Source organism: Lathyrus oleraceus, chromosome 5 (genome assembly GCF_024323335.1).
Source record: "Lathyrus oleraceus cultivar Zhongwan6 chromosome 5, CAAS_Psat_ZW6_1.0, whole genome shotgun sequence".
Lineage (NCBI taxonomy): Eukaryota > Viridiplantae > Streptophyta > Magnoliopsida > Fabales > Fabaceae > Lathyrus > Lathyrus oleraceus.
In genome coordinates this window covers 189,264,800-189,292,431 of record NC_066583.1, presented here as the reverse complement: position 1 = coordinate 189,292,431, position 27,632 = coordinate 189,264,800, and the positions used below count along the sequence as shown (strand labels likewise).

Genomic DNA, 27,632 nt, shown 5'->3' with positions numbered 1-27,632 from the left:
CGTAGTTTTCCCGGGAATAACTTTAGCCTGGAGTTAAATAAAAGGACTGTATCGCCTTGTTTGAAGATTTTCCTTGATATGCGCTTGTCATGCCATTGTTTTGTTCTTTCTTTGTAGATTCTGGCATTTTCGTAAGCGTCTCTTCTGAGTTCCTCTAATTCGCTTATATCAAGGATTCTCTTTTCACCGGCGGCTTTATAGTTTAAATTTAGATTTTTTATGGTCCAATAGGCTTTATGTTCTAATTCTACCGGGAGGTGACAGGATTTTCCATAAATTAGCTTAAATGGGGTTGTCCCTATTGGAGTTTTGTAAGCAGTTCGGTAAGCCCATAAAGCTTCTGGTAATTTTAATGACTAGTCTTTCCTTGAAGTGGCGACTGTTTTTTCTAGTATCTGTTTAATCTCTCTGTTAGACACTTCTACTTGCCCACTGGTTTGAGGGTGGTAAGGTGTCGCTACTCTATGTCTTACGCCATAATTAAGCAGTAGTTTTTCGAGTACCTTGGATATGAAATGCGATCCACCATCACTGACTACTATTCTTGGGACACCAAACCTTGGAAATATTATATTCTTAAAGAGTCTAGTTACTACTCGTGTGTCGTTTGTTGGAGAAGCTATAGCTTCAATCCATTTTGATACGTAGTCAACTGCCATGAGTATGTATTTGTTACCGAAAGAGGGTGGAAAAGGTCTCATGAAGTCTATTCCCCACACGTCGAAAATCTCTACTTCCAAAACGCCCTTTTGTGGCATCTCGTCACGTCTAGATATGTTTCCTGTGCGTTGACATCTGTCACATTTCTTAATAGCTGCATGTACATCCTTCCATATACTTGGCCAATAAAAACCGGCTTGTAGGATTTTAGAGCAGGTCTTGGATGTACTTGCGTGTCCACCATAAGGAGCGGAGTGACAATGTTGGATTATATTTTCTACCTCTTCTTCGGGTATACACCGACGGAAAATACCATCGGGGCCTCTTTTAAAAAGTAAGGGGTCATCCCAGTAATAATGTTTTATGTCATAGAAGAATCGTTTCTTCTGTTGGTAGGATAAGGTAGGTGGAACTATTCCGGCAGCTAAATAATTGACGAGGTCAGCGTACCACGGTGTAACAGATATAGCTAAGGTGGTTTCTACCTGTTTATCAGCTTTATTTTCTTCCAAAGTAGCTATAAGTTTATCGTACGAGAAATCATGGTTAATTGATGTTCTTTCCGGTTCAAGGTTCTCAAGTCCAGAGAGGTGATCTGCTACTACGTTTTCAGTTCCTTTCTTGTCTTTGATTTCCAAATCGAACTCTTGTAGCAACAGGATCCACCTTAGGAGTCTAGGTTTAGCATCCTTTTTTGTTAAGAGGTATTTGATAGCAGTGTGGTCAGTGTAGATGATTATTTTGGCTCCGACCAAGTAAGAACGAAATTTATCTAGCGCAAACACTACTGCTAGAAGTTCTTTCTCGGTTGTGGCGTAATTCATTTGTGCTTCATCTAGAGTTCTACTTGCGTAATATATAACATGAAGCTTTTTATCCTTTCGTTGTCCCAAAACAGCACCTACAGCGTAATCACTAGCATCACACATTATTTCGAATGGTTCGTTCCAATCTGGTGTCTGCATTATGGGTGTGGAGATCAGTGCTTGTTTAAGCGTTTGAAATGCTTCTAAACATTTATTGTCGAATATGAATTCAGCATCCTTCATTAATAGTCTGGTTAAAGGTTTAGTTATTTTAGAGAAGTCTTTAATGAATCGTCGGTAAAAACCGGCATGTCCTAAGAAGCTTCGTACTTCTCTCACAGTTTTCGGGGGTTGAAGATTTTCGATTACCTCTATTTTAGCTTTGTCTACTTCAATTCCTCTGTTCGAGATGATGTGTCCTAAAACAATTCCTTCTTGTACCATAAAGTGGCATTTTTCCCAATTAAGTACTAGGTTTACTTTCACACATCGCTCTAGAACTCTTTCTAGGTTTTCAAGGCATTCTTCAAAGCTTTGTCCGCATACGGAAAAGTCATCCATAAATACTTCCATGATGTTTTCTAGAAAATCGGCGAATATTGCCATCATGCACCTTTGGAAAGTTGCAGGAGCATTACACAAGCCAAACGACATTCGTCTATAAGCGAAGGTACCAAAAGGGCACGTGAACGTTGTCTTTTCTTGGTCATCAGGATGAATTGGTATTTGAAAGAAACCTGAATAACCGTCTAGATAGCAGAAATGTGAATGTTTTGCTAATCGTTCTAACATCTGGTCAATGAATGGTAAAGGGAAGTGATCTTTTCGGGTTGCTTTGTTTAGTTTCCTATAGTCAATGCACATTCTCCATCCCGATTCGATTCGTTTGGTTATAGTTTCTCCTTTTTCATTTTCAATGACTGTTACACCTCCTTTCTTTGGTACTACGTCTACAGGACTAACCCATTTGCTATCAGATATAGGATATATGATACCTGCCTCTAATAACTTGGTTATTTCCCTAGAAGTTTAGTCTCCTCTGGTGTTCCCTAGAAGTTTTACAATCTTCTTCTAACATGATGCGGTGCATACAAATAGAGGGACTTATTCCTTTAAGATCGGTGATGTTGTAACCTAGTGCGGTTGGATATTTTCTTAAGATATGCAGGAGTTTTTCTGTTTCGAGTCTTCCTAGGTCAGCATTAACTATCACTGGTCGTTCAAGCTCTAAGTCTAGGAATTCATATCTCAGATTCTTGGGAAGTGTTTTCAGGTCTAAGGTTGGTTTCTTAAGGCATTGCGTAGGGTCCGGTGTTATTGCTAAACATTGGTTAAGTTTGTCTTCTACAAGATAGTCAGATGATTTGTCTTTTTCTAACTCCGTTTCCTTTATGCATTCATCAATGATATCCATGAAGTAACATGTATCTTCTATTGCAGGTGCTTTCAAAAATTGGGAAAGAATGAACTCAATTTTCTCTTCTCCTACTTCGAAAGTGAGTCGTCCTCGTTTTACGTCTATGATTGCACCGGCCGTTGCTAAGAACGGTCTTCCCAGTATAATGGGTGTAACTTCATCTTCTCTAATATCCATAATTATAAAATCAGTTGGAATGTAGAATTGACCTATGCGCACTGGAACGTTTTCAAGAATTCCTACAGGATATTTGACGGAACGATCTGCTAGTTGCACAGACATTTTAGTTGGTCTTAATTCTCCCATTTCAAGTCTCTTGCATATGGATAAAGGCATAACACTAATACCGGCTCCTAAATCGCATAAGGCTTTGTCAATGACAAATTTTCCTATGTGACAGGGTATAGAGAAACTACCTGGGTCTTTAAGTTTAGGAGACATATTTTGGATTATAGCGCTACATTCAGCGGTGAGTGTAACGGTTTCGCTATCTTCAAGTTTCCTTTTATTAGAAAGAATTTCTTTTAAAAACTTGGCATATGAGGGCATCTGCGTAATAGCTTCTGTAAACGGAATTGTGACGTTTAATTGTTTTAGAAGGTCGACAAATTTTTTGAATTGGCCCGCATCTTTGGTTTTAATAAGCCTTTGAGGGTAAGGGATAGGTGGTTTATAAGGTGGTGGAGGTACATAAGGTTCCTTCTTTTCTACGGTTTCCTTATTACTCTCTTCCTTTTCCTTAGGTTCACTTTCCTCCTCAGTTGACTTTTTAGAGTTTTGGTTTTCTATCCTTGGGTCAGACGGTCCTTCCACTTCCGTTCCACTTCTCAGTATGATTGCATGAGCGTGGCTTCTTGGGTTAGGTTAGGGTTGGCCAGGAAATGTACCAGTTGGGGCAGCAGTAGGCGCTTGTTGTTGAGCTACTTGTGAAATTTGCGTTTCCAGCATTTTGTTATGAGTAGCCAGGGCATCTACTTTACTTGCTAGTTGTTTAATTTGTTCGCCAGTGTGTACATTCTGGTTTAAGAAATCTTTATTGGTTTGCTGTTGAGAAGCTATAAAGTTTTCCATCATGATTTCCAAGTTGGATTTCCTAGGGGCGTTATTGTTAGGTGTGGATGGAATCGGCTTCTGATATCCTAGAGGTATAGCTGGGGCTTGATTTGGAGATTGTCCAGGTGCGTATAAAGCATTATTACTCTTATATGAAAAATTTGGATGATTCTTCCAATTTGAGTTATAGGTGTACGAGTAGGGGCTTCCTTGAGCATAGTTTACTTGCTCTGCTTGGATTCCTGTTAGAAGTTGACAATCTGCAGGAGTGTGACCTTGGATTCCACAGACTTCGCAATTCTGAGTTATGGCAACTACGGTGGCTGGAGGTGATACATTTAAACTTTCAATTTTCTGGACCAGAGCATCCACTTTTGCATTAACATGATCAAGGTTACTTATCTCGTACATGCCAGTTTTCGTTTGAGGTTTTTCCACCATTGTTCGTTCGGTTCCCCACTGATAGTGGTTTTGAGCCATGCTTTCGATAAGTTGGTAGGCATCAGCATAAGGTTTGTTCATTAGTGCACCACCTGCGGCGGCATCTATTGTTAACCTCTTGTTGTATAAGAGACCATTATAGATTGTATGAATTACTAACCAGTCCTCTAAACCATGGTGTGGACAAAGTCTCATCATGTCTTTGTATCTTTCCCATGCTTCGAAAAGAGACTCGTTATCTTTCTGTTTAAATCCATTTATCTGGGCTCTTAACATAGCTGTTTTGCTTGGCGGAAAATATCGAGCAAGAAAAACTTTCTTCAACTCGTTCCATGTGGTGACTGAGTTGGAAGGAAGAGATTGAAGCCATCTTCTAGCGCTATCTCTTAATGAGAAAGGAAAAAGACGAAGTCAAATTGCCTCTGAAGTGACACCATTAGCTTTAACAGTATCAGCGTATTGGACAAATACGGATAAATGAAGGTTAGGATCCTCGGTAGGATTTCCAGAGAATTGGTTCTGTTGCACTGCCTGCAACAGTGAAGGTTTGAGTTCAAAGTTGTTTGCTTCGATTGCGGGTGGAGCAATACTTGAATGCGGCTCATCTTGCGATGGAGCGGCGTAATCTCTAAGAGCACGAGCTGGTTCTGCCATCTCGGGTATCAAAGGGAAAATATTTTTGAAATCAGGAAGTTCTACAAGAGGTAGATTGTTTGCAGCATGATATTCCCGAATTCGTCGTAAGACTCAGAGATATAGTTCGATATCGTTGATTCGTAAGTAGAATGGCTCGCCTTGTGAGCGAGTGCGTGGCATACAAATCAACGAAAGAAAGAAAAGAGAAAAGAAAAGCCTTAGTCTCTACAACGTAACAGAAGAGTTACGATATCGACTAAATAAAAGTCCCCGACAACGGCGCCAAAAACTTGATCGCGACTTTATGAGTCGAATTTGGGGTACAAACTGCAAGTGCACAGTTCTATCGCGTAGTTTTAAAAGATATCGATCCCACAGGGACTTATGAATCGATATACCGTTATCTAAGGTTACTTCGTAAAGCTAAGGCAGGTAATACTTTGATTGTTTGGGGGAAAAGCTAAAACTAAAATAAGATCTAGATTAAATATCAATAAAGCGGATATCGGTATGTAATTCGTCGTAATTAGGGAATCAATTCTTCGTTGGTTTCTTGGTTTTAAAATGAATCTTTTCAGTTGACTCTATTGATTAAAAGTTTTATCTCAAACTCTCGCTCTGATGAATAAACTATGATTTTATATTAACGTAGCTGTCACTTATAGTTAAGTCAAAAACCACTTTTTGAAAACAATAGAATCCGTAGAAACTCTTTTTAAGAAAACAATAATCGTTTAAACACCCTTATCTCAAACTCTCGCTCTGTTGACTTAGGTTATATAATTAAATTCAAATGCTTAACTCTCGTCCTCACATTCAATCTTTAAAAATACTTTTTGAAAAAGATTAGAATTTAATTAACTCTAAAAATTGCTCTCGACCTGATCTAGAATTAATGTCCAATTTACACTGTCCAGTCAAAACCTCAAACTCTCGCTCTATTGATTTTAACTTCTTTATGTCTTTTACTTTCGTACAAAAACTTTGTTATTAAACCTGTAAATTGAGACCGTAAAAAGAGTGATTTTAATTTTAAACTTAATTTGACCAACTCAGTTTTGATTCCTTCATTCCGCTTACTTTACATACCGATACCTAAATAATTTAGCCAGACATACTAAACAGATCTAAAAAATCAGCATGCATAAACAGATTCATCTCAAGCAAATAATATAAATAAACAGTAAAACAGGGCATATATAAATTCAAACAATAATTAAAGAACCTGAGAAATTAAATAGCAGTCTTGAACACTCCACCACAGGTCGGTTGGATCTGTTCTTGAATTCTTCAATCAGGCGGAAAAATAAAAGCGAAGGAATAAAAAACTAGATTCTAACGTAAGGTTAGATCCGGTAAAAGGTACACAATAGTTTCCGGTGTAGAAACTATTGTGCGAAAAATTAATTAAGTGCTAGAAAAGAAAATAGAATTGCAAAAGAAACAATATAAAAATTGTAAAAGTAGTACTGCAAAAATATGCTTAAGCTACTGGAAAAAGAAAAATGCGGAAAAGCAAAAACGGCAAAGAAATCTGGAAAAGGCGTGGAACTCTGCAGGGTTTGCAAAGCTGATATTTATACTGGTACTTTCTGTAACGGTTTCCAAAAGTAGTCCGCTTCAAAGGTCTTCACGTAGCAGCGAATGGTTAGGCGTGCAAATAGGACTCAACGTCTCTGAAGGCAAAAATATAGGGGAATGGTGTGACGTCCGTCACACCATGTGTGACGCTCGTCAGAGGAGTGTGTAAGGCGTGACGCTCGTCACAACCCTTGTGACGCTCGTCACAGGCACAACGCCTGTGCCTTTTGGGCTGGGCTTTGGCTTTTGATATTTGCTTCTTTTCATTCCTTTTTGCACCTCCTTTTCTTCCTTTTTCACTTGTGCTTCAAATAGACTACCTGAGATAAATAGAAAGAAAATACCGCGTAATATCTGATAAAATGAAATAAATTAAAGTAAATAATAATATAATTCAATTAAATTGAGTCCTAGAATGTGATATAATTTCATGTTATCACTCGGCGAACCAAGAAAATAAAAAAGGTTCGGGCAAAAATTAGGGATTAAAAGTGAAAAGATTGTACACCCGGTAAGTTGAAAACCTGAAAAGACAACTTAGGCAAAAATGGGTATCCCGGTGGATTGAAAACCCGAAAAGGGCGATCCAGGCAAAAGTTAGGGATTAAGGGAATGACTGCGTTCTGAGTAGTTCTGAATCTCGTCTCGTGTCAATGACTGGAAACTTTTGAAGGATAGGAAACAGTCCAATCACTCTTTTCAGAAAGCTGATCATCTGGAGGATCTTGAAGACAAGCAAGTCATAGCAGAATTGGAACCCGATAGAAATCCATTTCACATTGCCATTAGATTAATGTCTCTTTTCATCTGTTGTGCGATTACCTCTTTCCAGGGATTGCTTCCTGATGTAAATGCCTATTCAGAGGCCGTTCTATCAATAAAATCATGTTATTCAGTATATCTCTGTTTTCATTTTCATTTTTCTGTTTTGTTTGCAAAAATGACGTCCGAATTTCTTGATAAACATTGCATCATGACACATAAGAGGTTTACATGTACATGCTTAATAAACATTTAAAATTGCTGTAAATTTTAAGTGCTTTGGATCGTCTATTTAGAAGAGGTACCCTCGGGGCATTTCCTTAAAATCCCCTGCAGATGATCGTGAATGTTTTCCCCAGTGAAGTCGCCAACAGACGAATTCGGTATCTTATCCCTGCAGAGCTGATCAGAGCGTTGGATTCTTCAATCCCCAGCAGGTTCTCACCATTGTACCTCCCCCCAAGCGGTGGTTTCAGATTATACACTCCCCAGTAGAGTTGACAGTGCCAGACTATATATCCCCAGCGGAGTTGACAGTGCCAGACTGTATCTTCCCAGCAGAAGTGGCTGCTCCTTAGAGTTCGAGGCCAGATCGATAATCCCAATGCCAGATCCATGGTTTCTTTCCTTGAAGCAGAACCTCGGTATTGTATCGGTGTTTGCTTCCCCTGCTGAGTCATCTCTCGCAGATCGTGGTTGCCAAAACCACTATCGCTTTCCCCAACAGCAGGTTTTCAGTGACGTTCTCTCCCCAGTCAAAATCTCGGTATTTCGTCATTACTAGAGCACCGTGTGGCGGGTCATTTCCCCACATGATTCTTTGCGCTGTGCATCTCCAACAGCCTTGCCAGGGTCCAGAAGATGGTGATCATTTCCCCAGCAGATCCCCTTGCCTCAGCTTGGCATTGTACCCAGCATTTTGCATCCCTGCATGTAGAATCATATTGCATTGCATCCTCCCAAATCGCGTAGCATTTCCATTTTCATGGAGCATTACGCCATTGAAAAATTCAAACATACGCATGTAAGCATAAAACATTCTCGGTATTCCAAGTGATAAGCCAGAAGTTGTTTCCAGTACTCAGACTGGAGATTGTTCATGACTTACCTTTATTATCCCCAGCAAGTGTCATTGGCCCATGCGCCGCCTCTATTATCGTTCCCTATTTCTGCCGATGCTGACAGGCATGAAGTTTCCGGTATTCAGACCGAAGTGGCGTTCAGGCCAGTTTTCCGATGTTCAGATCGAAGAAGTTTCCGACGTTCAGGTTGATGCAACTTGTGGCGTTCAGGCCAGTTTTCCGATGTTCAGATCGAAGAAGTTTCCGACGTTCAGGTTGATGCAACTTGTGGCGTTCAGGCCAGTTTTCCGATGTTCGGATCGAAGAAGTTTCCGACGTTCAGGTCGATGCAACTTGTGGCGTTCAGGCCAGTTTTCCGATGTTCAGATCGAAGAAGTTTTCGACGTTCAGGTCGACGCAACTTGTGGCATTCAGGCCAGCCCCTCGGTGTTCAGACCGACATTAATAATCTCATATCTCCCGATGTTCAGATCGAAGTCATTTCCAGTATTCAGACTGATGAGCGGCATTCAGGCCATGGTTATTTCTGTGTTACCATTTATTTTGGTATCCAGGTTAACATTCTTTTTCGGTATTCAGACTGACTCTCACCGTACCAGACGGATTCTTCTTTCAAGACCACCTCTTTGCCGATTCTAACAAGCATTGTTACTTCACTTCACTTTAGTGCAAATTTTTGGGCTTTTATTATATTCAATCCCTTGATACCTCGAAAGCACGAAAGCCGCTGCTATCTTCTTTCCAGGTCCCCAGTTGATTGAATAGGGGCAGCAGTAATACCCCAAAATTTACCCTTCATTTTTCCTGGAAGCATACGCTTTACACCTCATGCATGCATTCATTTTTTAGGTCATTTAACATTTGCATTTCATCATGGCAATCGGAATTGGATCCAAGAAGCTTGAACATCATCCAGGACACTTTGTGGGCTCTATTTAGATGATCAGTCAACACAAGGGAAAGACTTGAGTTACTTCCAACAGGGGTCTATTCGTCAGTCAAAACGTTAATCTTGAAGGAGCAAAGGTTTGTTCATGAGCTGTCATGCTCGCTAGGCGAAGCCCACGTGTTTTGAAAAAAAAACAGAAAACGAAAAATAAATAAATAAAAGAAAATTTTGGACTTGGGCCTCTCTCATTTGAGCCCACAGGTCCACAAAAATCAGGTTATAAATTCAGAGTTTCAGTGAAACAAAATTTCATTCTATTCCTATTACCCTGGCTGGAGGAAAAAGATAGTGAGAGAATAGCTAACAGAGTTCAGAGCAACCTCCAAACCCTGAAGGGAACTCAACTGCACAGAATCACATCTGCCTCACATAAATCCTAAAGATTGTTTTGTAAACCTCACGGGTGTAACTCAATTTCAATCAAGCTCTCCAATCAGGTTTGCCCTATTCCCATTATTTTACGCCTTCAATTTGAATGTTCTAAATGTGTGATGTATTATGTATGAATGTATAAATAATGCCTTGAATGCTTAATCGTTTAATTTCTGAAGTGTATGCCACAGGGTTTGAGGTTTCTGAAACCATACTGTTATCCATGAAAAATCATACTGTTTTGCTCTAATCTGACTTACGTTTGCCATAACATGTTTTCTCCTAATCCTTATCTTGTTTCACTAACCCTTTTGTTGAGTTTTTGTGAAGGCTCACATGACTTTTGCAGGGATAGCTCGCTGGATATTCCACTTTGCTTGTGGGATACCATTTGGGAGATTTATTCTGATTGCCTTGTTGGCACATTTACTTTATACATGTTTGTTTTGTATGTGTTCGTATCCCTGCAGGTAGCGCGGTTCCTTCGTCAAGGACTGCCTTTTTGCATGAGCATCCCAAACCCTAACCCTTCATTGATTTTTCTTCTCCTAAACACACGTTTACTCCTTCTACTACAGGTGAGTAAGTCTCCCAAGGTCGAGCATCCGGTAGATTGCGCAGTAACGTCGTTCGTCCAAAACTCAATCCATAACCCTGTAGTTAGCTGAACTACGGCTTGCTCTGATTCTCATTCCAGATGAGATACGTAGGCATAAGACGCGATGTCTTAGCGAGCACAATTACCATTAACCCCTAGGTAGCCGAGCTACGAAGACTCTGATTCTCATATTCAGATGAGATACGTATGCAGTGGATGCGACATCCGTGCGAGTCATTTTCATTTAATCCCTTTTTTAGTAAACAGCACAAGATAAACTCACACCCTTTAGACAAGAACTACAAAAGTGGATCCCGTAGAGTACTACGGATGTGAGGGGTGCTAATACCTTCCATTCGCATAATCGACTCCCGAACCCAAGATTTGGTTGCGAGACCCCATCTTGTCCTTTTCTTTTTTCAGGTTTACTTCGAGCGTTTCCTTTCCCTCCTTTGGGATAAATAACGCACGGTGGCGACTCTTCTGTCATTTTCTTTCGCCGATTGTTTTTTCGCACACTGTATTTTTCAGGTTGCGACTCCAGGTTTGGACGGATTATGGATGTAGCGCCGTAAACCATGTGAATGCACATTTTGTAAGAGAATTTGGAAAGCATTTCAACTTCAAATCCTCATTATTTGCTATGTCGCCAACTTCGATTTGATATCTGGCAACATGTTCGATGTCAGATTCTTCGGTATCTCCGGTGAATTTGGTGGATTTTGGAACCTTCCACCGCCATACACTATGATCCGTTCATAAATTTGATAATCTCTTTACAAAAATCCGATAATCACAAAAGGTTTTTAGAAAATTCTAAATCTTTCAATGATTTTGTAAAATGAATTTTAATATTTTACACTGATAATATGGTAAATGCATGGTGTGTAAGGGTGTCAAGTCATAATATAGGGTGGCAGAATAGAAAAATATGGTAAAATAATTGTAAGTGTAACAATTAACAAACAATACTATTACTTATTTTAAAAACAGATTGACTGTTTTATTCTAAAAGTTTAACACAAATTTTATTTTTTATGATGATAGGATAACGATGAGAACACCATTGTTAAACATAAACTCCTATATCATTCGATTCTCAATAACCCTTAAGTCTTGTACATCAGTCATACGTGTAAGCTCTCGGCTAATGAGAGGAGTGGTGAAGAAACTATCTGCCATGGGAAGATGGAACAAAGAGGAGACATCATCCAATATAATCATCATCTCACCAAATGGAAGATGTAAGGAAGATGTCTCCTTATGTCATTGCTCAACAAAGGTTGTCAATAGCTAATTGTCGAGCATAGTCAGCAAACAACCCACTAGTGAAAGGAGACCGCAATCATCAATAATTACTTTAACCTCCTCTGGAATTAGGACATCTATGAACATATGCAACTTCTCCCGTGGGTGGGCACCTTCAGTGGCGGTTAGTCCAGTAACAAACAAAGTCAAAAGCATAAGTTATTTTCAAAGTATGAATAATAAATAAAGTCACATCATCAGCATATCATATACATAACTCTCCTTTCCATAATATGAATGTCAAATGACCGGCATATCCAGTGAGCACAAAATAGTCACTGAGTCATCCAAAAAACTCTTCACCCATATATACATACGACTCTATCGAAGTCGGAGCATAGACCTATGTCTCAGCCAGAGGAGTAGCATTCATATCATTTGTAGCAGGCGCCTCAATAGTCGTGTGCGGAGTAACATCTGTAGTAGTCGGAACCTCAGTCTCAAAAGAATGGATCACCTCAATCATATCATAAAGATGTGACACCTCTGTCTCCCACACCATCTCCATGTCATTGGAGCCTCCCTGAACACCAACTGGCTCATCATCTGCCTCACCTTTGATCCATCCAGCAACAACTCTAAATCCTCTACGCTGGATACTGTGGGGTGCACAAAACTGCTAGGCCGCCAACCGCCTCCCATGAAAATCAGTTTGGGCTAATTTTTTCTTCCAGAGATACGGGTCCTCTACGTTATCTCGCCTCGCTCGAGCCCTCGAAGCAGTAGCTTCAGCTCTATCCGTAAAAATGTATGCATGTTTATCATTTTTTTTCAAATAATCCGATAAAAATGCATCAAAATATGTGTTTTTACCGGATATTTTCAAAAAGGTTGTAAAATGCATGATTTTAAACTAAAAATCCGGTACAAGCTTAAATTTTCACTAAAAATTGATCCTTACTGTTCATAAATTTGATAATCTCTTTAAACAATCCATTTATGAAATGAATTTTAATATTTTACGCGAATAATAAGATAAATGCATAGTGTACAAGGGTGTCAAATCATAATATGGGGTGGCAGAATAGAAAAATATGCTAAAATAATTGTAAGTGTAACAAAGAATACTATTACTTGTTTTAAAAACAGATTGACTGTTCTATTCTAAAAGTTTAACACAAATTTTATTTTTTATGATGATAGGATAACGATGAGAAAATTCGCTTTCTAAGATTTTAAGGCTCAGGGGGGGACGAAGGGAATCTTGCTTAATGTTTTTCCTGTGATTTCTTTCTTCTTTCTATGACAGATTTCTCTTGTGATTTCTGGAAATGCCAACTACTATCACCAAAAATGTTTGTGCATATGGTATGACCCATCATCATCAGCACAACATTACACACAAAAGACATCTATGGTGGGACACTATATTATTGCTTCCACACACACGCACAAATTAAATATCAATTTAAATATTGTAGATAAATAACATATTTCATCAATCATATACAGTAGATATTTATTGACTACACACATGCATAGTTTAATAATCAATTATATAATGAATAGGTATAGTAGAGGAAATATTTACCGAATAAAAATATGATATTGGTATGACATCAATTATAAGTGTGTGAATTCAAATCTGCGACATCTCATTTGTTTGCTTAAAAAAAAATATACTGGATAATGTAAAAATTAATCTCTAATCTCTCTAGTTGTGGTTAGGGAATCACTTGTCCCCACCTTGTATACCCTACATAATCCCTAATCATCTTGTTTTCATCTTCAAATCACTCAACGTCTTTGTAACCTATGTGCTATTATGACAGATCCTTCTGTCTTTCAAGTTAAAGTTCTTTCTCTTTTTCAGCAATTATTTTATCACAACACAATTAAAAATTCACATAATAATAACTCAATCATTGTTAACTTCACAATTTTCACTTTCATGAAAACCTGGTCAATTAAGCTATTATTAAAAGGATAATTGTTTTCAGAGTTGGATTTAAATCATTATTAGTGAGAATGAGAACAAGGTTCATGTATTGAACAAGTGCACTCACTGACTTTCATTATAAGAAACAACTTTATCATTTTCAAGTAGAAGGTGATTTTGAGATCTTATCTTACCATGCACATATAAACAGAAAAGGTTGATGTTTTTTTTTTTTTGTGGTTTCTACTTTATAGTTTCTACCACTTTCCAATTATGTATATGAGTTTGACATTTGTTTATTTAATGATGCTTAGTCCTTCTCAATATTTGATTGTTATGCCTAGTTAGATGAACCATCATCATGAATGCTTACAAAATTCATAGCAACTTCTGTCACTTGCACCTAAAAAGAAAACAACAAAATTGAAAAAGAATTTTAATCGCTTTCTTCAAGTTCATGTTATTCCTTTTTTATATCAAATTAAAAAAATATATGTATAACTCTGTTCTTAAATATAAACAAATTTGAATATAAATTTGAATTACCAATTTTTTATTTATATTTGAGACCAGAGTAAGGTAAAGTTTCTGACAATGAAAATAATAAATACTAAAATCGAAAATAAAGAAAAAGTTTCATTATTATTATTATTATTATACAATTATGGCATAGAGATATATGAGTTCATTTATTTCTGTGAAAATGATTACATAAAAGGAAAATAGATGGGATGGGACTATAGACCACACTACCTTACATGTTTGCTGAATAGTACAATTTTATGTGTCAAAGTTTATGCACCATAAGAATGTTCTGTCATGTAATAGTAGATTTTTTGCCTTTTGTATTGTCCAATTTGGTATCTCCATACAAATAACAGCACATGCAGAGGACCCATTAGATACTAAAAATGCCATTTCAGTCATTTTCATACATGATTTTTTATTTTTGCATTAGATATATATTGTACACTGCAAAATCTTGTACCAAATATGTTAGATCTCATAAAAGTTTCGTCAATTATTTGTTATATATATAGAAATTACCCTGAGGTAAGTTTGACAGTAGATAGCAAAGAGAGTAAAATAAAAACTATTTACTCGACTTTTAACTCAACAAATATATGAGTCTCCGCTTTTATATATCTATCTATCGTTTATAGTCGCTGTGAGACTGACCACTCATATTTAAATTCCACATACATTTGTTTAATGTTTCCTCTTTGTCTTCTTCTTTAGCCTTTGTTATAATTCGTTTCAAATATAAAAGATAAATAATACGATTTTTGAGGATAAAGGAACGGTCTACGTCTTCGTTGGTAACTTTAAATGAAGATACTAAAATTTCAATATTCAAGTATTCATGATACAGAGAAAAACTAGTGCTGGTTCTATGTTTAGATGAGATAGAAGAACAGTAGCGGAACAGCGTCATGTCAAACAATGCATTAAATTTTCTTGTCTTGTTTTTTACTATCTCTTTGTTTCCATTTGTTTCTTCTCTTAACCAAGAAGGTCTCTCTTTACTTTCATGGCTTTCGACTTTCAATTCTTCGAACTTGGAAACTAGTACTACTGCTTTCTCATCATGGGATCCAGCTCACAAAACTCCTTGCAGATGGGACTATATAAAATGTTCTGCAGAAGAGTTTGTTGAAGAGATTGTAATAACATCGATCGATCTTCGTAGCGGATTCCCTATACAGATTCTTTCTTTTAACCACCTGAAAACTCTTGTCATCTCAAATGGAAATCTCACAGGTGAGATTCCAAGTTCGGTTGGAAACTTGTCATCGACACTAGTTACTCTTGATCTTAGTTTCAATAGTTTAACAGGAAAAATACCTGAAGAAATAGGAAAGTTATCTGAACTGAGATGGCTATCTTTGAATTCGAATTCGTTACGTGGTGGAATTCCAACCTCGATTGGTAACTGTTCAAGGCTTCAGCACTTAGAACTGTTTGACAACCAGCTTTCTGGTATGATTCCTGGAGAAATAGGACAGTTGAAGGCTCTTATGTCGCTACGAGTGGGTGGAAATCAAGGTATTTTCGGAGAAATTCCAATGCAGATATCAGATTGTAAGGCTTTAGTTTTTCTTGGACTTGCAGTTACTGGAATTTCCGGCGAGATTCCGGCAAGTATAGGAGAACTTCAAAATCTCAAGACACTTTCAGTCTACACAGCACACCTCACAGGTCAAATTCCACCAGAGATTCAAAACTGTTCAGCTTTGGAAGATTTGTTTCTGTATGAAAATCAGCTTTCTGGAAAAATTCCTTATGAATTAGGTTCCATGCAAAGCCTTAAGAGGGTATTGCTGTGGAAGAACAATTTAACTGGAACAATTCCAGAAAGTCTCGGAAACTGTACAAATCTGAAGGTTATTGATTTCTCTTTGAATTCTCTTATCGGTCAGTTACCTTCGACTCTCGGTAATCTACTCTCATTGGAGGAATTTCTTTTGTCTGATAATAACATTTACGGCGAAATACCTTCATATGTTGGCAATTTTTCCATGTTGAAGCAACTTGAGTTCGATAATAACCGATTCTCTGGTAAGATTCCGTCTGTTATGGGGAACTTGAAGGAACTCACTCTCTTCTATGCATGGCAGAATCAGCTTAATGGAAATATACCAACAGAATTATCTAACTGTGAGAAACTTGAAGCAGTTGATCTTTCGCACAATTTCCTCACCGGTCCAATTCCGAATTCTCTCTTTCATTTGCAGAATTTAACTCAGTTGTTGCTGATATCAAACAGACTTTCAGGTCAAATTCCACCCGATATCGGCAGGTGCACAAGCTTGATCAGGTTAAGACTTGGATCAAACAATTTTACCGGTCAACTTCCGCGAGAAATAGGCCTTTTGAGAAGTTTAACCTTTCTAGAGCTTTCAGATAATCAAGTCAGTGGAGACATTCCTTATGAGATAGGTAACTGTGCTCATTTAGAAATGCTTGACTTGCATAAAAATGAGCTTCAAGGAACCATTCCTTCATCATTAAAATTCTTAGTTGATCTCAACGTCTTGGATCTTTCTTCAAACCGAATCACCGGAAGCATTCCTAAGAGCTTCGGCAAGCTTACGTCGTTAAATAAGTTGATTCTAAGCGGAAACCTTATCGCCGGTTCGATCCCTCAGTCGCTAGGACTTTGTAAGGATTTGCAGTTGCTTGATTTAAGTAACAATAAGATCATAGGTTCTATTCCAAATGAGATTGGTTACTTGCAAGGATTGGATATACTCTTGAACTTGAGTTGGAATTCTCTTACTGGTTCAATTCCAAAGACTTTTTCGAATCTCTCAAAACTCTCAATCTTGGACCTATCTTACAACAAGATCACAGGTACTCTTATAGTACTTGGTAACCTTGATAATCTTGTGTCTCTAAATGTTTCCTACAATAGATTTTCCGGTACTCTTCCCGACACGAAGTTCTTCCAAGATTTACCTTCTGCTGCATTCGCCGGTAACCCTGATCTGTGCATTAACAGCAAGTGTCGTGCAAGTGGAAGTCTCGAAGGAAACAAGTCGATAAGAAATATTATTATCTACACTTTCCTTGGTGTTATTTTAACTTCTGCTATTGTCACTTGTGGAGTTATTTTAGCACTAAGGATTCAAGGGGACAGTTATTATGGGAGAAATAATTTTGATGAAGTTGAAATGGAATGGTCTTTCACTCCATTCCAAAAGCTTAACTTCAACATCAGCGACGTGGTCTCAAAGTTGTCGGATTCAAATATCGTCGGAAAGGGTGGCTCGGGCGTTGTTTACCGCGTAGAGACTCCGACAAAACAGATTATTGCGGTGAAGAAGCTATGGCCGATAAAGAATGGAGAGGCACCAGAGAGAGATTTTTTTACAGCAGAAGTTCAGACGCTTGGATCGATAAGGCATAAAAATATAGTCAGACTTTTAGGATGCTGCAACAATGGAAGAACTAGACTGCTGTTGTTTGATTACATATGTAATGGAAGTTTGTTTGGGTTGCTCCACGAAAAGAGATTGTTCTTGGATTGGGATGCAAGGTACAAGATCATAATTGGAACAGCTCATGGTTTAGAATATCTTCATCATGATTGTATCCCTCCAATCGTCCATCGCGATGTTAAGGCTAACAACATCTTGGTCGGTCCACAGTTTGAACCTTTTCTTGCAGATTTCGGCCTTGCGAAATTGGTCATTTCCTCAGATTGCTCAAGAGCCTCACATGTAGTTGCAGGTTCTTGTGGATACATAGCTCCTGGTGAGTTTAAAACTTCTGAGATTCTAAAAAAAACATTTTATTTCAGAAAAATCTCCGAGCTTATCAATCTTGCGTCATTGTTTTTGTAAAAAAGAATTTAAGAAAGTCAGTGGCTTAAGAATCAAGTATTTTGCAGTTATTTTGGAAAAATGGTTACCACGTAGGTTTATGAGGCAATATGATGAGTTCTCATTGGACGTCGGTCTAATGAGAACTCTGAACATGCATTGTCAATTGTCAGTATAAAATAGTTTTACACAGATGTCTAATAAGAATAGCGAATGTCAATTTTGGCTAATGACAGCATCATGTGTGAAACTGCAGAATATGGATACAGTTTAAGGATCACAGAAAAGAGCGACGTGTACAGTTACGGCGTTGTGCTTCTCGAGATGTTAACCGGAATGGAACCAACCGATAACAGGATTCCAGAGGGTGCTCACATTGTAACATGGGTTATCAGTGAAATCAGAGAGAAGAAAAGAGAATTCACAACTATTCTTGATCAGCAGTTATTATTGCAATGTGGAACAAGAACACCGGAGATGCTTCAAGTGTTAGGTGTGGCTCTTCTATGTGTGAATCCATCACCAGAAGAAAGACCTACAATGAAAGATGTAACAGCAATGCTCAAAGAGATTAGCCATGAAAATGATGATTTGGAAAAACCAAATCTTCTGCATAATAAAGGCATGGTTGCCAATCCAAAAGCAGCAGTTCATTGTTCTAGCTTCTCAAGATCATGTGAACTTTTGATAGAATCATCATCTTCTTCTTCATAGTCAACAAATTGATTATTGATTTCTTAAGTGACAAGTTATTTATTTGTATAGATTATAGTATTTATATTTTATGGCAATTCCATATCTCAATTGTGTTATTTTTGTAGATAAAATATTTCTCTTGAATGTTAGCCCTCTAGTCTCTATAAATATTCTAAACAATTTCTCTTTTTTTGTTTTTTTTTCTGCCACCAATATACGATTCGGGGTCAGTTCTCGCATCAAGTGGTTTCAATTCTCTCCCGATCGCAGTTATAGGGGATTAAACGGTGGTCCTCCCTACCAAATTTAGCGTCAATCAACATGAACTAACTAACTATTGATTTTTCTCCTTTTTTAAATAAACATAAAATAAGGTTCTTGAAATGTAGGTATAGAATCAAACTAATATATGGAGTATACTAAAATTCAGGAAGAAAATGATGCATTAGTCTCAATCATACCAATCTATGATCCTGCTTTTGCCGACATGAGTGGTCAGAAGAAGTAAACTAATCAAAAGTTCATAAAGGGTTTATCATGTATTTATTTATTTTTTGAAAAATATTAGTTGTTATTTTGTTGTAAGTAGGTTTTGGAATATCTTTAATATTCAATATTCCCTTCTTGAAATAACTGGTGGTTATGAAAAGTGGTAGTTGTAAGAGATTTAGGTTCAATTAACCTAGGGAATGAATGACTTGTTAGAGAAGGGACCTCATAAAAGGACATACGTTTTCAAGGGAGGGGGAGAGATGGGCAAGAGAAAAAGCAAGAATGAGTTGATGTTGTCTTCATTCGTGGCATTATAAGGTTATAGGGCACAAAACTATGAAGAGAAGAGAAGCAAATATGGGCCACTATCTTTTAGAATTATTAATGTAAAGATAAAGATAGGTCGTACTCCATGTTATTGAAAAGATGTCTTGCTTTTATTCATGTGATAGGAGACCATCCTTGGTCCACTCATAGTTTGATACATCTTATAATTCATTATATCTCCCCTAGGCCATAGTTAGAAAAACAAGCAATCATCAATGTTAAGTAATCACTATCTTCCCATACAAGAAACATGAACATCACGAATTAATCAATTTAGAAGATGATATGAGGTGGACAAAGATCGACAACAGGACAGAGGAGGTTTGTGCTAAAGGTGATTGATAAAAAAATATGGTAGGAGGCGATGGATTGATGGAGTGAGGAAGAGGAGGTTTGTGCTACATGATGGGAGGTGATGTACATACAAACACTTTAATGCTCAAATTAATTAGTGAATGAGATGGACGAGAGGTCTTACATAATAGAGAGGTCTTACATAATAGAACGTGTATATTTTCCTGGTGTTGGTGTTCTTTTATAGACGGGTTTTAAAATAATCAGACGAAAATTCGTTGAGTCCGTTGAGAGATTCTCGACGTGATTCACATATCAACATCTAATGCTACTAATGTTGTGATTGATCAAATAGGTACACTAGGGTGTGTTGGCCGTGCATTTCCAAAAGGGAATTTCTTTTCCCACCATTATGGTGTGACTCATACCTCTGAAAATCAAAAATTGTTCTCATGTGTTTTTGGAGTTGCATCTCCGGACGCACCTTAAAACATTTCATCCTTCGTAAATTGTCCTCAAAAATTTAAATGCAGTAACTGGAGTGAGTTGAGATTAAAAAGTTTGAAGTAGAGGTAGTGTTAATTCTTGAAAACTCCTTTTGAAGAATGTTGTTCACGAGCTCCAATGAAGATATTTGAAATGTTTCTAAAAGATGAAGGAGAATAGAGAGGTTTTATTCACACGTTATATATATAAATTATACGCGTTCGAAGTTGTATTGAAAAAACTATTAAATTTGTAAATAAGGTTTAATTCGGAGATGCATATGCGGACAAACCCTAAAACACATTCAGAGATGCATCTCCGAATTAAATTTTAGCAAAGTGAAGGATTCTCACCCTTTTGTGCTTATTTAATGGGAAAACGGAGTGTTCGGAAATACATCTCCGAGAACTGATGACATTTTTAACTTTTCGCCAAGGATTTAGAGAGAACCTATAGAAGTGGAAAAAGAAATTCCCTTTCCAAACGCACGCCTATGTAATATAGTTCATTAAGAATTGGGCCTAGGCCCGACACAAAACAAAAGATAAGAAGATTATTGCTCAATTTGCTTCCTATATGCTCAAATCTGCCAAAATATGCTACCAGAAGCATGCTTCTACTTCTAAATGAAAACTGCATATCAAGGGGTTGGATTTCACAATTATTAAAAGGTAATGTATGTATCTATCTTCACCAATGTTAGGTCAAGCATGAAAAGAAGTTTGCATGTTCAAAAGAATTTTAGTATAACTTCTTACTATAACTTCTTACTACAACAGCTTACAACCTACAAGAAACAGAGAACAAGAAAACTAGAACCTCTTCTGACTAAATACTTTCACATTACATATGTTCCTTAATCATCAACCTATACAACTTAAATGACAGTAAATATAAGAATTGCATATTACACCATTTCCTTTCAAATGGCGCTTTTGGAATTCAAGGTAGCCGAGATCACTGAATGGAAAGAAAAGAATAAACAGGTGTATGTATTACATAAATATAGAATCGAAAGGAAAACTTGAACTCACGGATTGATATCTTGAACAAGATAGCTACAATGTACAGATCAAAACTTCTTTCATGGGTGCCACTTTATGCTGCATCCAACACTTCATACAAATAGGAAAACATGACCATGATGACAGATACCATAAATTGAAATTTTCACAAACAATCAAAAGGGGAACTATATGTACAAAGTACCTAGGTTTTTGCTCGGATGGTACTAGCTGACCACTCAGAACACGATCTATCGCCAAGCTCAAGTCTCTTTATAATTAAATTAAATCAAAAGGTTATGATGCTTTCAAGAGATTAAAAATGTTGAATGTTAATTCAGTTATATGAAACTAACCTTCCAGTTACTGGTATGTTATTATTACTTGGCCTTGAATCGTCAAACTGACCATGATAAACCAGCTCAAACGGCCTTCGACCATCCTGTTACTATTTCATTAACCTCAAATCAAAGCAACACTGACTGACAGTAACAGGTTGTAATTACCTTTTTGAAAACGTAAAATTCTGGTGTACAAACTGCTCCAAAATCTCGTGCAACTTCCTGTGACTGCAATAAAAAACATTCCATCAAAGTTCAGAGTTTTACCATCACACGGACATAGATAACATCAGAGTTTTATAGGAAATCATACCTCATCGTAAAGGTACGGGAAAGGATAACCAAACAATTTAGCATCTTCTGCCATAAATTCTGGTCCATCCTGTGACGCGGAATTCCCAGTTGAACGACAAATCATTCAATAGTTTCATCGTAGCTATATTCTGGGATATGATTCATTTCAAATATAGTTACTATCACCTGGGGGTGTGTAGCTGCAGAATTTGAAGATATAGCAACGACGGCAAGTCCTTTCTGTAGAAAGAATGGATAAAAAAACAATTTTATAATGGTTTTAAATTTACAATATGAACAGCCCCAGCTAAGTTGGTAGTTGTGTAGGAACAACATATGCAGGGGCTCGGGTTAGAACTCGCGACATCTCAATTTCAGCCACCTGCTACCAATAAAAGAACAAAATTTCTCCCAGGGAATTTGTTTGGCTACCTTCATATAGAATTTAGTGAGCTTTACAATGTCTTTTTTCAGGTACTTAACAAATGGACAGTGGTTGCATATAAACATGACCTGCATCACCATCGGAATAACCACAAGTTTTATGCATCCTATCATAGTGCATAAGCAATAGCCACAAGAACAGTCCATGTATTCAGAATAAACTGTGAAAGAACGAAAAATCATACCAATAGAGCTGGATGAGCCTCAAAATCTTCCAATGCCCAAACCTTCCCAGTAAGAGGCTCTGGAAGCTGTAGCAATTTCAATTCATCGTTATTGCCATATTTGAATGAAAAAATGAATAAAAAAGGGACAATACAAGGCAAAAACCTGAAATTGAGGGGCTCTGAAACCCAAGGTGACACCTTTAGACTCAATTCTAGCAGCTCTAATGACGAAGCTTGTTGGGTGTGAGTACTTTCTTCTAGTGTTGAGATTGAAGCGCAGAGGATGTTTGGAAAAAGAGCATGGTTTAGAGAGTGAGAATACAGAGGCAGTAGAACCTAACTGAAAAAACGGTGTCGAAACCGAAGTGACTTTCAGTGCCATTATGGGTTGGAATTGTTACTCACTCCAATATTCACCTCAGCCTAAATTTCAAGCATCATCTTCTTCACCAGGATCTTTTCTTTTCCTAGATTTTGAGAATTTCTTATCCCACCCTATGGATAGAATAACACCTTATAAAAAATATGAAATATCACCTTAAAGACCCATCGTTAGATTAATTAAGTTAATTGATCTTTGAAATATTTTAACATGCATCCTTTTTAAAACATCCATTTTACATATTTATATTTATTATTCCAAAGATACCTCTCTGTAATGTGTAATGATGATCCATCTATGTTACTTATTAGAATCATGTAAATTATGTTAGGTTTATGGTTATTAGGATGAAAATGACGATTTATAAATGTTAAGGACTTTGTTATGTGATAAACATTAAAATCAATATGTAAAAAATCACCTATATAAATTCAGATGGTCAAAAAATGATATATATATATATATATATATATATATATATATATATATATATATATATATATATATGAAGTCGAAATAAACGATAAAGTATAATGAAGTGAAAATAAAATTCATTTCAGAATAAATCCAAAATACAACTAATATATACTAATGCGTATGCCGAACTACAACTCCTTGGACTCCTCGGCCTCCTCTACTCCCTGTTCTCCGATGCTCTCTCTGGTACCTCAGTGCCTCTCGTGCCTCCATCATAATGGTATGGCTTAATACATATTTTTGTTCCTTAACTTAATTTAATATTCTATTTTAGTCCCTTAATTAAAAAACGTTACAAATTAGTCCTGTAACTTCATTTTTGTTATCGTATTTGGTCATTTCCGTTAACTTTTGGCCAAAAAAAAATATTAAATTTTAATTAAGTGGCGTGACAACATGGTCGTTGATACAAATTTGAGTCAGTATATGTAGTTAAAAACTTATACACTATTTAAACTGCGGGGTTCACCTGAAAACAAAACCCATGTAGTTTAAACGGTGTATCAGTTTTTAACTACATATGCTTACTCAAATTTGTACCAATGACCTCGTTGTCACACCATGTCATCAGAACATAATGTTTTTTGTCAGAAATTGACGAAAGGGATCAAATAGGGAAACAAAAGTGAAGTTAAAGGACTAACTTGTAACGTTTTTTAGTTAAGGGACTAAAGCGGGACATCAAATTAAGTTAAGAGACTTGGTGACTAATTATACCTAATGACATCTAGGACCTGCCTCACTTCAAACCCATCAGAGAATATACCTCTGTCAATGTTTGTCTGCACAATCTCCACAATGCGACGACATTTATGCAAAACATCATGAGCATGATCTAATTGTGCATGCTCCTTCTCTAGTATCTCCTAATGAGCTGACCTCGGTGGATCTCCTGAAGCAGCCTGCACCATATATGAATGTGACACCCTGAAGAATCACCTGATTAGCTTCAGTCTCTCTCAGCTATGGTACTATGTCATCCTCTAGTACCAAATGACTAAGATAATCATCAAACATGACATCCATATCTCTACGTGTCATAGCAGGAGGAGCAGAGACAACAAGGTATTTGAGAATAGTCTGAGTATAACTGAACTGTTGCATGACGCGCTCAGGAAGATGATGAAATGTGAGACGTGAGTTGTAAGCCAACCATCCTGAGTATAACACTATGTCATCAAATGGTCTTGTTTCATAGTGATCAACATAGTTGTTAAAGTGCATATCCTCGACAACCAAACGGTCAAGATACATTTTGAACGACTCTATCGCCCGGTTTCCTCTAAGTGGGGCAAATGCAGAAGCACGTGGAATATCCTCAGTGTAAGTCGGTACACGCTACCGTCCAGAGATGTGCGGGAAGTGCTGGAGTACCCAAGCTTGAAAATTATTGAAACACATGAATCATCAATAAGGGTGTTACAAAATTGTAACGAAAAATGACACAAAAACATTAAAATACCAATAAATATTATCGTCAATAGTGTGATGCTGCCTGTGACCTACTTTATCTTCCAACTATAACCCTCTGATAACTCCGATTACAAGTAGACCGAACAAGCGGCCTCCTAGTTGTACTGATAGATCTGCTCGAAGTCCTCAAAGTACCGTAGGAAGACGACATCCACATAAGTGGAACTCTTGTCCACCAAAATCATAGTGCTAACTAAATATGTTAGGTATGCTCTCATATCATACGCTCTATGGAGCCCCACCTGCTCGTTATCACCTCTAGCCTACTCACCTCTAAGGATCTCATATGTATATACCTTTTTTAGGAATTCAAACCTATCATGATCCCCTATGGTTTTTTCAAACTCCCTCATGGTATCCTCTGGGTCAACTCCCAAATAGTCTACCATCATCTCGAGTACCTCGTCTTTGCTAAATCCTCTTATAATGTAGAAGTTTCCACTTTATCAGAAGATGCAACAAACATGACACGTCGTTGAGTGTGATAGACATCTCACTAATTAGTAGATGAAATATCGAGGTCTATGTGTGTCATCTCTCCATGAATGCATTAAGCATCTTATGGTTGACCGTAACATAACTGGTCTTGCACAAGTACTACATCCCAAATAGTGATAAAGCAGTATGAAACCACTCATTCGGCTCCTCCCATGGTTAATAAACTTCAGAGGATCACGGGCCTGTAGAAAAATAAATCTATGTCAGAAACTTATAAAATAAGAATAAACGCGGTTTAAAAATAATGAATCCAATTAATTTTACCTCTTTGTCCCATATATTTATGGCAGTATGGTTTGTCTCATCAGCATGAGGTTCATCCCGGGCCTGAGGCGACATTGGTGCCTCAGGTATCACTAGTGACTCGGGTATCTTTGTCGTCTGAATAGGTGAAACCTATTTCCTGCGAGAGGATGAAGGAAGTGATGCGTCAGTAGGTGACACCTGTCTTCTACGGGAAGAAGAAGATTGAGAAGCATGAGCCCCAGAAGTCGATGCCTTCGCATGAACTGGGCAAGAGTAAACATGAGCCTTCGAAACCCGACTCTTATCCCTCCAGACTGATGCATGATGTGCAATCCACCCGTGACTTAGTCTGACATCTCTATCATCCATAATGCTTGTAAGTAAATCAGACAAATGTCAGATAATTAGTACAAGCAACCATACAAGTAAGGAAAGAAATACAAAATAGACAGAAAAATTACGAAGATGCATCTTCGATTCCTAGGATTCCAAACATTGAAGAATTCTGAAGATGCATCTCCGAAATTTCCTGTAACTTTTCAGATCCATCGATGGCGGTAATGCAGACCACTAAACCCCAAAACTAATTATTTGATCGTTATTTTAACCATCAAACAAGTTTTACATTATGTATAAACTATCATTGATGCAATTTTTACTCATTTCTTACCTAAATCATAAATTTAAACTCATTTATACAAAAACTCAAAAACCTTTTTTTTATAAAAAAAACTTACCAATTGAGAGTTTACTCCAATATTGAATGATGTCTTTGATGTACTTGATGTACTTGATGATGATGGAAGAAGCTTTGAACTTGGTTACTTGATTTTGAGAGAATGTGAGTTGAGAGAGTTTGAGAAAGTTTTTAGTGTTTTTTTAGAAATGAGGAAGGAGAGGGGTTATGGCGTGTTTTAGAACCAATACCGTCTGGAAATGCATCTCTGAAATGTTTACAAAGATGCATTTCCGAAATTTTATTTGTTCAGGGTGCGTCCAGAGATGCCTCTTCGAAAACTAGAGGTATTTTTGTATTTTCACGTAGTTCCCTAGTAATACCTATGGTACATTAAGAAATTCCCTAGATTTTTCATGCATTTTCTTCTCTTTCTCCCGGTGCCAAAATTGTGCCTTAACCCAATTCCTAAGGGTCAGGCAAAAAATAGTCTGAATTTCAATTTTCGTATACACCCCCTATTAAAATTCGGATTTCAATCTCAAGATAAATCTCACGCTTCGGATTAGGTTTGTATTTCATCACAAGATGATTAAAATAGGGTGAACTCGAATTTCAAAATTCAGACGAACTCCAAGATAATATTTGCAAATTTTAGACAATAAATTTGAAGTAATTTTACATTATTAATAAGTCGTACATTATAAAGTCATTTTTAAATCATATCCACAATAAATCATACACATTAATTGTGAGTGCCCTTCCTATTAGAATTATTTTATATGATGTCAAAACCAGGATACTTTACCATTTATGTATATTGGACAGTATCTGCTGAGTCTAAATATGCATTTTAGCATTATGAAGCATAACGGATCGGGAAAATAGCAAGTGTACTATTTTGCCTTTTATAGTAATAATGGGGAAATTTCGCGAATGTCGATCTCAAGGACTGCAAGTCAATATTGAGTTTAAATTATCATTCAATTAAACAAAAAGTATTAATTTGGTTTTTAGGTGTAAAAATATAAGAATAAAGATAAAAGCAAATAAGAATGAAAATAAGGGTTTGCAGGGAAAAAGGAATAATGCCAGGGAAGGTGTATGATTTATCCCTGTAACAGCTCTGAGTTACTATTGCATCAACAAATATCAATTACTACCAGTTCTCAAGGGTATTTTCTCCCAAGTCCTTGGTGAGAAAACCTTTAACCAATCTACCTTAATTTCTATGTCCATAGGCGATTACGGTGAAGTTAAGCTTTATAATATCAAAAATACTCTGGTTCATACAGGGTATCCCTAGTCCTAGGTGATATCTACTGTAGAGTAACCTTATGAAAACCTTATCAACAGCGGTCCAGTCTAATTGATAACCACAAATCAATCTCGATTGGCCCGAAAGAGAAAGCAATAAACACATCAAAAGGTTACCGTAAAAATAATATTATAAATGCAAATGTAAA

The 27,632-nt window shown here is 37.1% G+C and overlaps 2 protein-coding genes and 1 non-coding gene across 5 annotated transcripts; 2 read left to right on the top strand and 1 right to left on the bottom strand.

The window, feature by feature from the left end:
• The first annotated feature begins 4,546 nt into the window (after positions 1–4,546).
• Positions 4,547–4,653, top strand: LOC127088632 (small nucleolar RNA R71). The gene has a single exon (XR_007790461.1). It is a non-coding gene; the product is annotated as a small nucleolar RNA R71 (small nucleolar RNA).
• A 10,065-nt stretch (positions 4,654–14,718) lies between these two features.
• On the top strand, positions 14,719–18,754 carry LOC127082438 (LRR receptor-like serine/threonine-protein kinase RGI1). Its single transcript, XM_051022675.1, has 2 exons — positions 14,719–17,801; positions 18,126–18,754. Exons 1-2 carry the CDS (start codon positions 14,978–14,980, stop codon positions 18,581–18,583), a joined length of 3,282 nt encoding a protein of 1,093 aa, XP_050878632.1. The 5' UTR covers positions 14,719–14,977; the 3' UTR covers positions 18,584–18,754.
• Positions 18,357–23,009, bottom strand: LOC127082439 (uncharacterized). Of its 3 annotated transcripts, none has more exons than XR_007788177.1 (10): positions 22,578–23,009; positions 22,433–22,498; positions 22,236–22,316; positions 21,990–22,043; positions 21,823–21,891; positions 21,675–21,737; positions 21,525–21,610; positions 21,374–21,439; positions 21,199–21,279; positions 18,357–18,404 (listed from the first exon to the last, which is right to left on the bottom strand). XR_007788177.1 is itself a non-coding variant. In XM_051022676.1 (9 exons), exons 1-9 carry the CDS (start codon positions 22,794–22,796, stop codon positions 21,249–21,251), a joined length of 735 nt encoding a protein of 244 aa, XP_050878633.1. In that variant the 5' UTR covers positions 22,797–23,009; the 3' UTR covers positions 20,892–21,248. The 3 variants fall into 3 exon arrangements, 1 of the variants encoding a protein (XP_050878633.1); XR_007788178.1 differs by lacking the exon at positions 18,357–18,404 and adding an exon at positions 20,892–21,124; XM_051022676.1 differs by lacking the exon at positions 18,357–18,404 and having other exon boundaries at positions 20,892–21,279.
• Between the last annotated feature and the right edge of the window lie 4,623 nt (positions 23,010–27,632).

Excerpts from the sequence above, each read along its gene's own strand:
- LOC127082438 (XM_051022675.1), top strand. The coding sequence starts at position 14,978 with ATGTCAAACAATGCATTAAATTTTCTTGTCTTGTTTTTTACTATCTCT. Across the intron at positions 17,802-18,125 it reads TTGTGGATACATAGCTCCTG|AATATGGATACAGTTTAAGG; the intron begins GTGAGTTTAAAA and ends GTGAAACTGCAG.
- LOC127082439 (XM_051022676.1), bottom strand. The coding sequence starts at position 22,796 with ATGGCACTGAAAGTCACTTCGGTTTCGACACCGTTTTTTCAGTTAGGT. Across the intron at positions 21,611-21,674 it reads AATTTTACGTTTTCAAAAAG|GATGGTCGAAGGCCGTTTGA; the intron begins GTAATTACAACC and ends AAATAGTAACAG. Across the intron at positions 21,280-21,373 it reads CCATCCGAGCAAAAACCTAG|TGTTGGATGCAGCATAAAGT; the intron begins GTACTTTGTACA and ends ATTTGTATGAAG.